Source organism: Crassostrea angulata, chromosome 1 (genome assembly GCF_025612915.1).
Source record: "Crassostrea angulata isolate pt1a10 chromosome 1, ASM2561291v2, whole genome shotgun sequence".
Lineage (NCBI taxonomy): Eukaryota > Metazoa > Mollusca > Bivalvia > Ostreida > Ostreidae > Magallana > Magallana angulata.
Genome location: NC_069111.1, coordinates 17,418,165 through 17,432,528, shown reverse-complemented (window position 1 = coordinate 17,432,528; position 14,364 = coordinate 17,418,165). Strand labels below are relative to the sequence as shown.

Below are 14,364 nucleotides of genomic sequence, written 5' to 3'. Positions count from 1 at the left end.
CCCTGATTTCATTATTTTTTGTTAATAGTGGAAAAGAAGCAAGCATTGCAAAAAATTTTTGTTTAGAATTATAAACCCGGGTCAGCCAAATTCTTTCTGCAAAAATCACTACCTGTATTATTGTCAATTAGCCTAGTAGACATGGAAGGAATAGTTAGCTTTTCCACTTATGGGAGATTTTGCTACAACGATGTGGAAGATTGATATAAGTCTGAAAACTTGAGGTAGCTATAGTTTCAACTGATCATGAAATAATCCATGGTTTTTCAACCTCATATGTAGGAAATATCACACCACGTAATCTCTGAAACATTATTCAGTACAGATGTAATAAACATTTGAACAAACATTTGTCCAGGCACGTAGCATCGTTTTTGAAAGTGGGGGTGGGGGGCAGACTCATCTAAATCATCTTAATAAGCCCAAAAGAATAAAAATCCTGAAAATCTTAGTGGGGGGGGGGGGGGGAGGAGGGGATACCTTTAACTTCAATTTCACTGTTTATTTCCTTATTTTCAATTCAATTTTTTACATGGTCCCATAAAAGTGGGGGGGGGGGGGCTCCATGTTAATTAAATTTTTTGTATATTCTGCAAATTTAAAAAAAAAAAACTTAGTTCAACTTGTAGCATTTTTCCATAAATTATCAAAAATCAAAATCCACGTAATAGTCAGTTATAAATGTACATCTCTGATATATGTTCAATTGATCTGCAAATCAACAACTTCCTATCTCCAAAACTGAATGAGGAGTTATCCATATACTATATATAGGGTACCCTATATGCAATATTTTGCGAGAAAATGACAGAGTTCAACGGCTGGTATTTTTTCATGATCCAAAAATCCAAGTCATATGCTCATCTCTGATATATGTACATCTGATCTGCAAAACAAACATCTTTCTATCTTGGAAACTGTAGGAGGAGTTATCTGTAAAATTGGGATACCCTTTTGGCAGCCGCCTGCTCATCCAACAGCCCACCATTTTCACCAATTCAATAACCGGATTTTTCCTTTGGAAAACCCGGTTAAAAAATATGGAAACCTGTGTCCAAACGTTAAGGCAAGTGTAAATAATGTCTAGGGGCGAATATAAGACTTACTCATCATTTTCTTTTTAAATACAAATATATATAATAAAACATAAAAAAGAGGGAACAAAAAAAAAATAATCTAAGTTTCGTGCGCTGAGTGAAACTGGCTAGAATGACTTTTACTATTTAACACTGACCCTTATGTACTGACATTCCTTTGACCCCTTGTATTCCTGCGCAAATCTATTCGAACACGATACGCAGGCAAACTAAAGTACATACATGTATAACACACATTTATAAGGATATTTCAAACACATTAACAAAGCACAATTTAGGTTTGAGCCAGACGAGCTTGGAATTAAATGTTCAAAAGTAAATTATGGTATGAAAACTTCATGTGAAATTGTTTAAATGCTAAAAAAAATCATGCACGTAGCATAAGCCCCCCCCCCTCCCCTCTCCATTTTGGCAAAGAAAAGATTTATATTACACATGAATTGGTTGAGTCTGTCCCCTTTCAAAAACGATGCTACGTGCCTGAAAACAAAATAAATCAAAATATGCAATCTGACTGTCTTTTATTTGTTATCATATTTCCATATTTTGGGAAACGGAAGGTGTGTTTTCTACACTGTCTTTTACATGCCTGTCTTCAGATAAATCTGATGCCCATCTTCCGTGCTTCTTCCAACATTGCTCGTATACTGCTACCGCCGCACATCCTGAGGCTGATCGCAAGGAATGTAAACCAATATTAACATTTTCCATAATGGGATATACGTTTTGATAACATGTACTATATTGCTTGTGTGTAACTAAGTTTTTTTTTATTTGTATATAAATTAGCTTTAAATCCTCCTTGAATTTAAACACTGAGTTTGAACAAAAAAAGACCAAAAGTGTCTATATTTCCCCACTGATATACATGTATAATGTTGCAACATTTTTACTGGACAAGCCGAAGTTTTGCTATTATTGATGAAAAGACATATCCATCTATGAATGTAAAATCCGAACAACGAAGTGAACTGCGTGGTTCTTCGTAGCGCAAAATAAAACCCAAAACAAATTGGCATCAAATGAAAGTAGAATCACGCACAATCGCACACTTCCCATGATTTGGTACTATCTGCATAAATATATCACACAATAAAACTATGGCTTTGGTCATCACGACTTATATTTTTATAACTCTGGCTTTGTTGTTACATTTGGAGGCAAGTGCTAAGCAAATCTGCATGAATGTTTTCTCCCCTTGGTAACCAAGTAATGTCAAAAATCATTTGTAAATTCTGTAATTTTCAAAAATTGTTACAGAAATTTCATGTTAATATATACGACTTTTTGCTACCGATCTTTAAAATTCTGCAAAGATTTTTGCTGTCGATATACCATGTCACTTATTTACCCTGAATATTTTCTCCTATAGTATTCAAACACCTGTTCATTGCCCCTATACAGCTAGTTCCCTCCAGGTGGAACTTTTTCATGGATTCTTCTCCAGTTAATAGGCCTACTACCCCCAAGACTTCATGTAGAATTTTCTACATAGGCTCCGACCAAAATAATACTCTAAGAATGATTTCTCATTCCTTAATGAAATACTCTTGAAGCCCATTTCTGGTTCTCCTTCGCTTAGACTGGTGTTGGAGTCTATCAATTTTTCTCTAACGCTGTTAATGAATTCGTATTCCGAGCTTCGTTTCCCTTCATTTTGATACCAGATGTCTTGTCGTTTAAATTACTGCTTGGATCCTGGACAATTGCTGCTCTTGCTTATATATCTTAATTTTTGTTCGAATGAAGACAGCTTTTACCATTATTTCTGATACTAGCGTTAGGTACCGCCATATGCTGCCCGCGAAAAAAAATCTACGCTTCGTGCTCTGCGTGAAACAGGCTAGAATGACCTTTAGTAATTACTATTAACTTCTCACCCTTATATACTGCCATGGCTCTCTGAAACCAACAAGATTTGTCTGGCTTTTTAGCTAAAGACTACGTAATCGGTGTATATTTCGCTTGAAGTTGCGTCATTTTTAACTTGTTTTGATGCAAGAAATAGATAGTTACTTCCTACTGAAAGTCCAAGGTCTTGTTAATTCTGACACCCCCCCCCCCTAAATCTCTTGGTCCGCACATGGCTTTTATCATGTAGTACATGTATGATACCAATGTTTCATGATTGTCTGAATGACTCCACCATCATTGAAATTCTGTGGTTCCCATCTGATCACCTAATATTTATATCTACTACGTATAATATACTCGTTCAAAATGTTTTCATACAGCTGCTGACAAAACTGAATCACAACCCATCATTCGTCTAACCATCGTTGGAGACCCAAGGTTGATTATTTAGTTTCCTGCATTTCGTAGAATAGCTGGGGAAATGTGTATGATAGTAACGTGTTCGAGTAGATTTGCGTATGAATACAGACGCGGGGTCAAAGGAAGGCCGAAATATATAGACAGTCCTACGTCACATTGTTATAATTTAACACAACTACCCAAAGTCCAAGCTGTTGTTAAGCTTTGTCTGCCTGGTTATGTGGTGGTGGTGGTCCGATCATGAGATAGAATGTCTATCGTTAAAATGACCAGATGTCCTGCTCAGGTACGTAGCATAGCCTGGTCACGGTAAGATTATTTTTTCTAGTGGTCCGAGGCTTACTTTCGGCAATTTTACCATGCGAATTTAATATATTTTAATTCTCCAGGGGTTCCTGACAAAGTTTTAATCTTGATGTGTCGTTCTAAAACATGATTATGATGTCGCTGTTTGTCCGGAATTCTAAATCTATACGCTCTCGGTTTGTTACATTTTATGTACCATTGCATTTCCTGCTTGAATTTTTAGAGAATGCTCTTGACTAACCTTACCCTTTCTTGAATCATGTAAATTATACGATGAAACAAGTAGCTAATTGAGTTAGAGGTAAGAAAAAATTGTTTCTTTTTAAGTCAACGTCTCTTCATGTTGTCACATCAAAGTTGACAATCGTTAGTGAGTTTTTTCTGTTTAAAGACAACTTTCACATTCATAATCAGGTTTTTTATACTGTACATCGTCGCATGCCACGGGTTTTGTGTCAAAGAATTATTTCCAAAAAATAGAATGGACGAAAAACTCGTGTCTTGCGACGGTAGTTTTTATAGTAGTCAGGCATTAGTGGAATGGAATATTATGTATTTTGTAATATGTTTTACGGTGCGACCGTTGGGGCGAGCACAGCATGTGATCAAACAATGAATTATAATAAATCAATAAAAATAAAATTAACAACGTAAAATTTGAATGCAAAAAAATAAAACATACCTATTTTTCAGTAAATTTTCATTATTCATAGTTTATAAGATTTGTTATAATTTATTTATTTATAAGTAGAACAGTAATTTAATCTCAGATACAATGTTGTTGAATAATAAAGATTTTAATATATAAATATTCATTGCTTTAAAGTGATTGTAACGTCAGTTCATCCCCCTTTTTTGCAGTAGACATTTTTTCTTAAACCTACATATAAAACTTGATTCATCATAGAGCTCCCCCCCCCCCCCCCCCCCCACCGTGTTACAAAAAAAAATTTCATTTTTTTTCTATTTACACATAGAAAATGGACTTATCATGGATTTGCCCCCTCCCCTTTTGAAAAAAAAATTAATGTTTAATTTCTTTTTTTAACATTCTTTTTTTAATTTACGCTTTAATATATTTGCTTATCATATTAAAAGAACATGGTGCCACCCCCCCCCCCCCCTGGGCCCCCCACGCATGTAATAAATGGAAGTGAAAATAAAGAAACCATTGAACTGCTAAAGAGCTGAAGGATTAGAAATTTCATGATTTTTTTCTTTTTGCTTGCAAAGATTTTTTGGATGAGGCTGCCATCAACCCATCCACCCACCCACTCCCTTTAAAATAAAAGGCGATGCTACGTGTACGTTCCAGGAATTTACCGTAATTATAGTGAATAAAATAAATGTTAGCTTTCATCCAAATGAGTGCAATTTACAACTGTTTCCTGTATCTGAAGAAATGTCCTTATTCTTCAGCTGTTCTTTAGCTTAGCCTTTGCAAGATTTTGAGAGGATTTTGGTCATGAATTTCAGCAGATTTACAATAACTTCAATTAGAGTAATTTCCCCTTATCAGTGCTTATTGTGACGTCAAAGCTGACGTTGGTTAAGTGTTGCCTGACTCTTTAAAACTCCCATGAGAAATAAAAGTACGCGAAGTATACTGTTTTATTTACTTTAAAAAGCATGATGTTCGTAAAATTACACATCTTATATATGCTTCTCAAAAGTTGTACTTAGATTCTCGCGAGAACGTGAGGTTGGAAACCATTGGTACTATGAATTGTGGGTCAAAATTTACTGACGCCGAAAAAATCTATCGGATCAATGTGTAAACCTTTGTGACGTCACTCGATTATTCTTGATTGAGAGTGTACTGACGTGAACTTTAAGAGGTAGCACTGACTGTATGTCGTATACATCTGTTATTGTTTTGCTGATTCTCGTGAGAGTGTGAAGTGATAAAAATTGCCATGATTACAGGGAACTACTGGGACGATTAAAACAATGCATTACTGGTCCGATTTACTGACGCCAAAAAAATCCGTTGAATGAATGTGCAACTAATCCGAATTTTCTATTCACACATGCCTTGCCGGTAGAGCTCGCTTCGCTCCGGCGCTGTGCGCTGGCGAGCTGCGCTCGCTATGATTTATCCTGTTATACTCTGTCCCAAGTTTTTGCTTCCACCACTTTTTGCTCAATATTTCGATAATCATAAATGCCGTTGTGCTCAAACTACGTTCATCCACTAATATGAAAAATGTCCAGATTATCTGTCTTGAAACGCCCCCTCTACCATACTCTGTCCCAAGTTTTTGCTTCCACCACTTTTTGCTCAATATTTCGATAATCATAAATGCCGTTGTGCTCAAACTACGTTCATCCACTAATATGAAAAATGTCCAGATTATCTGTCTTGAAACGCCCCCTCTACCATACTCTGTCCCAAGTTTTTGCTTCCACCACTTTTTGCTCAATATTTCGATAATCATAAATGCCGTTGTGCTCAAACTACGTTCATCCACTAATATGAAAAATGTCCAGATTATCTGTCTTGAAACGCCCCCTCTACCGCTTCAGGTTTCAATACACATCCAAAAAAAGAAAGTCTACAGGGATTTTGTATTGCATCAGCCATGAATAAGCCTGGATAGTAAATTTGAAAAATTGCACGAGGTATCCCAAGTACTTCCGAATGTAGAAAAGATGTAAACATTTCCTATTATAAATCTCCGCAAGAAATTTTATTTTGGTCCTGTGAACTTTAATGAGTGAAAAATGATAATTGTTCAATGAAGATACCTTTTATCAATTTCAACTGTATTTCTTTCACAGGTATTTGTATTTTTATTAAAAATCATCAAAAAGTGATGGAAGCAATGACTTGGGACAGACTATAGGAATTTAAAAGTGACGTTGACAAAGGGAGATTACTTTAAGGTGGCTCACTACAGATTGAAAAATTTTCTCAAATCTGCAAAAAACTACTCTAATTTTGAAAGACAGCATGAGGCATAAGAAGCATAAAGCCGAAAAAAATAATTGTTTTGGACATTGAAAATATGGTTGTTCAATTATCTTGTAGATGCTGCTATTTATCACCCCTGATGATAATTCTGTTTATCTAAAACTGGGAAAATGTGGAGGATCCCACAGAGAATGAAAAGGATCCTGTTCAGTGCTTACTGTGGAAGTTGTGGAATTCTGCTATTTGCCAACAAAGTAGCATGGACTATTGATGTAATATATCACCCTTTGAAATATATATTAACAGCGAGAAATTAATAAACAAGTACATGTTAAGTAATTGCATTAAAAAATTTGGTGCGTGATTTGAATTTCATTTCAAGAGAAGATTTTGTTTAAATGGGTTGTTTCGTACATTTGAATTTTTTTCACAGCTCATAGGAAACTCTATGTATCCCGCCATTCATTCCAATGATAAAGCATTGATTGAGTACCTAACTGTTTCAAACTACAGAGTACAGAAGTAAGACTACATATGGAATAAATATTTATCAATTTGAATTATGGAAGCTCAGTTTTTCTGAGATTTTGTGAAAATCCCTAATCCATGAATTTACATCTTTACTCATAAAAGTTATAAATCCATAAAGTTACATCCTGAAAAACGTGTAAAAAAAAACCCCAGAAACAAATGGCAGTACATGTATATGAAAATTGGCTGCATTAAAATGATTCTTCAGTTCTGTTATTTGTTTTATGATGATAATTTATCAAAATTAATTTTTTCACATCGTAGAATCCAATGTTTATGTTAAAATTAAAAAAACACTGACATTCAAACTTGCAGATTGGTGAAAATGTCAGACTGTCTTTAAAAACATGTATTATATCTGGAGAGTTCATATTCTTGCTTTGACTTTTTGTAGAGGTGATGTTGTTATTTTAAAGAATCCATATAAGCCAACTCATCTGGTCTGTAAGAGAATAATTGGTATGGAGCATGATTACATCACTAACGAAGATGGAAAAATCATTAAGGTAAATTACCAAACCAGTGCAAATGATCAGGTCTAGTCTTTAAATAAATTTCCTTAGTCTGAGATATTTTCATATGTTGGATTAATTAATCCACTAAATTATGTTCTTTGTGTTCTTTTCTATTTAAAATTGTGATACCAAACATAAAGTTGTATATAACCAGGTAGATAGAAAATCCACTTGACTGAAAAAGTATAATTTAACTTACAAACCTGTAATATATAGGTATTGTGTTTTGCAACATATTGACAACCAGGAAGTGGATGGAAGTTCTAATTTTGATTAGATTGATAAACATAGGTAATCATAGATTACTAAGCTCACCGAGACGGAGCATCACCCTTATGAGACATCACCTTCATAAGACCACCTTTATCATTTTATATGAAAATCATACTTTATGATCTTGGATATTCATGGATTCTGATAAACTTTTTTATGATAATCATATGTTCATATGTTAATCAATACAATGTTATAAAATTAAATATTGCATCATGTCATATTTCTAATATAATATATATCATATAATAAATAAAATACTGTAATAAACAATAATGAGATTTGATATTGTAACGTATGATATGACATTGTATTGTGTTATACCTTATTGTATTTGATCACATAATACAATATCATAAAATATAATACAATATAGTATCATATTACAATATCATATTACATAATACATCATAACACTGAAACATGATATTATATTGTATAATATAGAATGATATTGTATTGAATGACACTGAAACATATTTGATACATTATATGATATTATATCATATAATACAATATAATTTGATTCCAACATTGTATCTTATCAAATGATACAATATTATGTGATATGGTAAAATATTATAAAATACATTATTATATTATACATATTGCATCATATGACACAATAAAATATATTAAAATATCATATAATACAATTTCATGTGATATGACAATATATCATATAAACCAATATCATATCATACAATATCGTATAATACAATATTATATAATATTACAATATCATATAATACAATTCCATGTGATATTATTCTATATTACTGAAACCAATATCATATTATACAATATTGTATGATACAATATTATAGAATATACAATATTGTATCATAGGATACAATATAATATTTTGCAATATCTTATGTAATTGTATCATGTGATAAAATAATAAATTAAAAATACAATATAATATTATACAATATTGTATCATAATATACAATACTATACATAACAATATCATGATACATTATCATATCATAAAATATTTAAAAAATTGATACAATATCATATCGTATCGTATAACTTTTTATAATATAACATATGATATCATATTGTATCATATCAAACAATATTGTTTCATATCATACAATACTTTATCATAGGAATCATGTTATATCATTTATCAACAAACACATCTATCTATCGAGCTGGTTTGAGTGAGGTAGGAGATTTCTTTAGCATCCTTGATAATGGAGATCAGGCTCTGCTTCTGAAGCAACCTCTGCATTTAATTTATAATAAAGTTAAATCAACTATGCAAGCTATCATCTATAAAACATGTGACCTGTTCAAAAAAACTAAACCTCATCCAGCATCCGAAACCTATGGCTCAGATTCAGCATTCAAGCCCATCAGGTGCATTTGTATCATAAGACGCATCATCCATGCAATTTTGGTGAAGTTTGGACCAGTAATAACTAAGATATCATCATCAGAGGCACTAGCAATTAAAACCTTAACTTCCTCCAGCATCCGCAACCTATGGCTCAGATTCAGCATCCATGCCTGTCAGGTGCATCTGTATCATAAGACACACCATCCATTCAAGTTTGGTGAAGTTAGGACCAGTAATAACTAAGATTTATTTTTTAGCATCCTTGATAATGGAGATCAAGCTCTGCATCTGAAGCTACCTCTGCGATTCATTCATATTACAGTTAAATCAACTATGCAAGTTTGAAATAGTACTATCATCTATTAAACATGTGACCTGTTCCTAAAAACTTAACTTTATCCAGCATCCGAAACCAGACTATGCATTCAAGCCTGTCAGGTGCATCAGTATCATAAGACACACCATCCATGGAAGTCTGGTGAAGTAAGGACAAGTAATAACTAAGATATCATCATCAGAGGGCACCTGTTTCAAAAACTTTATCTAACCAGCTCTTAAAATCTTAACCTCCTCCAGCATCCGAAACCTATTGCTCAGATTCAGCATTCAAGCTTGTCAGGTGCATCAGTATCATAAGACGCACCATCCATACAAGTTTGGTGAAGTTAGGACCAGTAATAACTAAGATATCATCATCAGAGGGCACCTGCAACAAAAACTTAACCAGCTCTAAAAACCTTAACCTCTTCCAGCATCCGAAACCTATTGCTCAGATTCAGCATTCAAGCTTGTCAGGTGAATCAGTATCATAAGACGCACCATCCATACAAGTTTGGTGAAGTTAGGACCAGTAGTAACTAAGATTAATCATCAGAGGGCACCTGCAACAAAAACTTTAACCAGCTCTAAAAACCTTAACCTCTTCCAGCATCCGAAACCTATTGCTCAGATTCAGCATTCAAGCTTGTCAGGTGCATCAGTATCATAAGACGCATCATCCATACAAGTTTGGTGAAATTAGGACCAGTAGTAACTTAGATATTGCTATCAATGGGCACCCGCAACAAAAACTTTAACCTGCTCCAAAAACCTTAACCTCCTCCAGCATCCGAAACCTATAGCTCAGATTCAGCACTCAAGCCTGTCTGGTGCATCGGTATCATAGGGCACACCATCCATGCAAGTTTGGTGAAGTACAGACCAGCAGTAACTAAGATACTGCTATCAAAGGGCACCTGCAACAAAAACTTTAACCTGGTCCAACAACCTTAACCTCCTCCAGCATCTGAAATTTAGGACCCAGATTCAGCATCCAAGTCTTTCAAGTCCATAAGTAGGTCCAGATGCATCATCCATGCAAGTTTGGTGAAGATAGGACAAGTAATAGCTTAGATACAGGACCTGCAACAAAAACTTTAACCAGGTCCGGACGCCGACGCCGACGCCGACGCCGACGCCACCGCCGACGCCGAGGGTATAGCATAAGCTCTCCTTGACTTCGTCTCGGTGAGCTAAAAATGAAAACATTGAATAACTAAATGATGATTCTCCAAAAATTCTGAGCAAATAAGATGTCAAATTGCTTAGATCCATTTTAAAATGCAGATTGAAAGACACAAGAGACTAGGCATGATATATTGATAGGGTATTATTATAATAAACTATGCATGCTTCATCATGTTTGGGTTGTTCTAGTGCTCCATGGTGACAATACATGATCTTTTTAAACCGAGTAACAAAAATTAATTTCCATCAAATGGATATCAATGAAAAAAATGGTGGTGCATAAGTTGATGTGTTAGTGATGACTTTCATGAAATATGTATGATAGACATGACATTGTCTTTGTATATCATGCAGTTGATAGACCAAATATTTATTGACATGGCAATTATCATAGTTAGGAATGAAAACAATTTCAGAGTGAAAAAAAGGAACAATTTAAGCCATACTAAAATATTTATGAACTTTAACTAAATTAAAAGGATTCTCTTTTTTCAAAGAGACCAGTTTAATTTGAATACCTGTATCCAGATATGAGCACAAGGGGATATAAAAGCATTTATTTCATTTGATTATTTTCACAAGCTGTGACAATTTACACCTCTGCTCTTTTCACATTTAGATCAGTTAAAACTGATGTTATGCAGTATACTTCATATTATATTTGATGTGTACCATATTTGGCGGAATTCTGATTTTTCAACAAATAGACGAGGATTTTATTTTTAAAATTAGCATGTTCATTTCAATATTTACACTTACCTGCCTCCTTAACTATTTTATTTGCAATTTCCCTCTAGTTCCCCACACAAAATGCGTCGATATAATTTTTAGAGTGGTTATGGTATTACCTCCAGTTATCCATCTTTGTACATCTATAAATGCCATTTAGCAGTGTACCAGGTACTTAATTTTAGCAGAAATGGCTTTCACCCAAAAATGCCAAAAAGAATACGCAGCCAAATGTAATATGTTAACAGTATGCTTCTTTGACAGGTTCCAAAAGGTCATGTCTGGATAGAGGGGGACAACAAAGCGGACTCTGAAGACTCTAGAGATTATGGCCCTGTCCCTTATGGGTTGCTGGAATCCAGGGTCTTTTTCAGGGTAAAGCATTAATTATTAACCATCATTCTTGATTCTTTTCATGATTTCTTTTAGCTATTGCAAATTTTACTGTAATGAAGTACATGTAAATCTGTTTTAATAGAATTTAATTGCCCTAATTTTATTATGTCCCCCTTCAAAGAAGGTAGGGCATATTGCTTTGCTGCTCTGTCGGTCCACCAACAGTTTCCATTCATTTTCTTCGCAAAGGATACACATATTGAAATGAAATTTGGTATACAGGTCTATCTTAATAATATCTAGGTCAAGTTCGATTTTGGGTGCGATCAAGCAATTTTTAACAGAGCTATGCCCCTTGGATGTAGAAAAATTCCAATTATTTGCAGTTTTCGTTCATTTTCTTTGCAGGGGATGCACATATTGAAATGAAATTTGGTATACAGCTTTATCATAATAATATCTAGGAGAAGTTTAATTTTGGGTACGGTCAAGCATTTTTTGACAGAGTTATGCCCCTTGGACGTAGAAAAATTCCAATTATTTGCAGTTTCCGTTCATTCTCTTCACGTAGGATACACATATTGAAATTAAATTTGGTATACAGGTTTATCATAATAGTATCTAGATCAACTTTAATTTTGGGTGCGGTCAAGCATTTTTTTGACAGAGTTATGCCCCTTGGACGTAAAAAAATTCCAATTATTTGCAGTTTCCGTTCATTCTCTTCACGTAGGATACACATATTGAAATTAAATTTGGTATACAGGTTTATCATAATAGTATCTAGATCAAGTTTAATTTTGGGTGCGGTCAAGCATTTTTTTGACAGAGTTATGTGCTTTGGACTTAGAAAAATTTCAATTATTTTTAGTTTCCGTTCATTTTCTTTGCAGATATTTCCAAGGGAGGGGGGCATAAGTGTTTTACAAACATCTCTTGTTTGATTTTATAATTCTTTTATGACACACTCTTATTAGAATAAATGCACGCTGAATTACTACAATATAGTAATGATTGTGCAGATAATAACTATTGGTACTGTATGTAGTAAGAAAGAGACATTCAAAATTGAATAACATGCAATTTCATATACCTGTATTTTAGCCTTGTGTTCAAAGTTTTTACTTCTTATATTTTAGTGGTGGCCTACACGCAGGATGGGACCTATTAAGCTTCCCGGGGAAGAAGATATTCTAGAGACAAGAGTGAAATCTGGGCTGTACTTGAGCAGGAGCAAAGAGAGTGAAGAGCAGTAGTTTAATGTTTTAAATTGTGAAAACATTTTGAATTTACTTTACATGTACATGTATTTATCTGAAATACAATCTTGATTCTGTTATATATGAATATATCATAAACCTGTGCCAAAATTCAGACTGTTTCTCATTTTTTATACCTCAAGGTTTGATGAAGTGAGTGTACACATGCTGTACATGTATAGGATACTATGGGACATCTTACATACATGTACATGTACCTGCATTATGTACATGTATGAATTAATACTGTACTTGGATGCAGATAGATGTACATGAACAGGGTTCAAAGACTCTGTATTGCATTGGATAGTCATATAAACACTTTAACATATATACACAGTAACATTACACTTCTTACTAGGGAATATGTTGGTACAAGATACTCTGTACATCATATATTGTGTAAAGTGATTATGTCAATATACTGTGGAATCATTTAATTTCATGGGGGCCAGTTTTCGTGAATTATGGGTTTTTTGCTTGTTCGTGGGGATCTGATTTCATGGATGAGTCAGTTTTTAGTTTCAGTATGTAAGCCAAACCTTTTATAATTAGTTTTCGTTGAGGATGTAAATTAGTGGGCGATGGCTACCCACGAAAATTGAGCCACCACGAATTCTAATGATTCCACAGTATTCAGTATCAAAGTACCCTTTGTATGCACTGACTTGTGAGGTTCATGTACTGTGTGTATTTTAGGTACATAAATTTCTTTGTACAGTCAGATTTTTTGGGAAGTAGTACTTTAACACACTGAACTGTGTATTATATTTACATTTTCCAGTGTCTTTGCCTGTGATAACAATACCTATCGATTTTGTACTATATAACCCATAACTTCAAATGACGCCAAATTGAGGCACCAGCGGGGTTTGCTTATTTATTACATTTAAACATTTAATCGTACGATGGCTTAAATTTATATAAATATAAGTAATAAGGAATCATTCTTTGAATATAATGAGGTGTTAATTTCAGTCGGGTCGTGATCAAATCTATCATCAGGCTTTATTGTATTTGACCACGCCTCGACCAAAATTATCACTTCATAATACTCAAAGAATGTTTCCTTGTTCCTTAAATAAGTACCAAATAAACAAAATTAAAATTACCATACATGGTAAAATTTAGAAATTTTGTTACGTTGAAGCAATATTGCATTATATATACATGTTTTATTTTAAATGAGTAGACATACAGTACAGTAAAACACGCTTATAATGAAGTGCCAGTGACGGGCGATTTTGCTTCGTTACAAGCGTAATTCTTTATA

At 33.9% G+C, this 14,364-nt stretch overlaps 1 protein-coding gene across 1 annotated transcript; it reads left to right on the top strand.

Moving 5' to 3' along the window:
- The first annotated feature begins 3,858 nt into the window (after positions 1 to 3,858).
- Positions 3,859 to 13,206, top strand: LOC128170025 (mitochondrial inner membrane protease subunit 1-like). Its single transcript, XM_052836018.1, has 6 exons — positions 3,859 to 3,978; positions 6,709 to 6,863; positions 7,025 to 7,113; positions 7,517 to 7,628; positions 11,761 to 11,871; positions 12,972 to 13,206. The coding sequence occupies exons 2-6, from the start codon at positions 6,762 to 6,764 to the stop codon at positions 13,086 to 13,088; spliced, it is 531 nt and encodes a 176-aa protein (XP_052691978.1). The 5' UTR covers positions 3,859 to 3,978; positions 6,709 to 6,761; the 3' UTR covers positions 13,089 to 13,206.
- Positions 13,207 to 14,364: the final 1,158 nt, after the last annotated feature.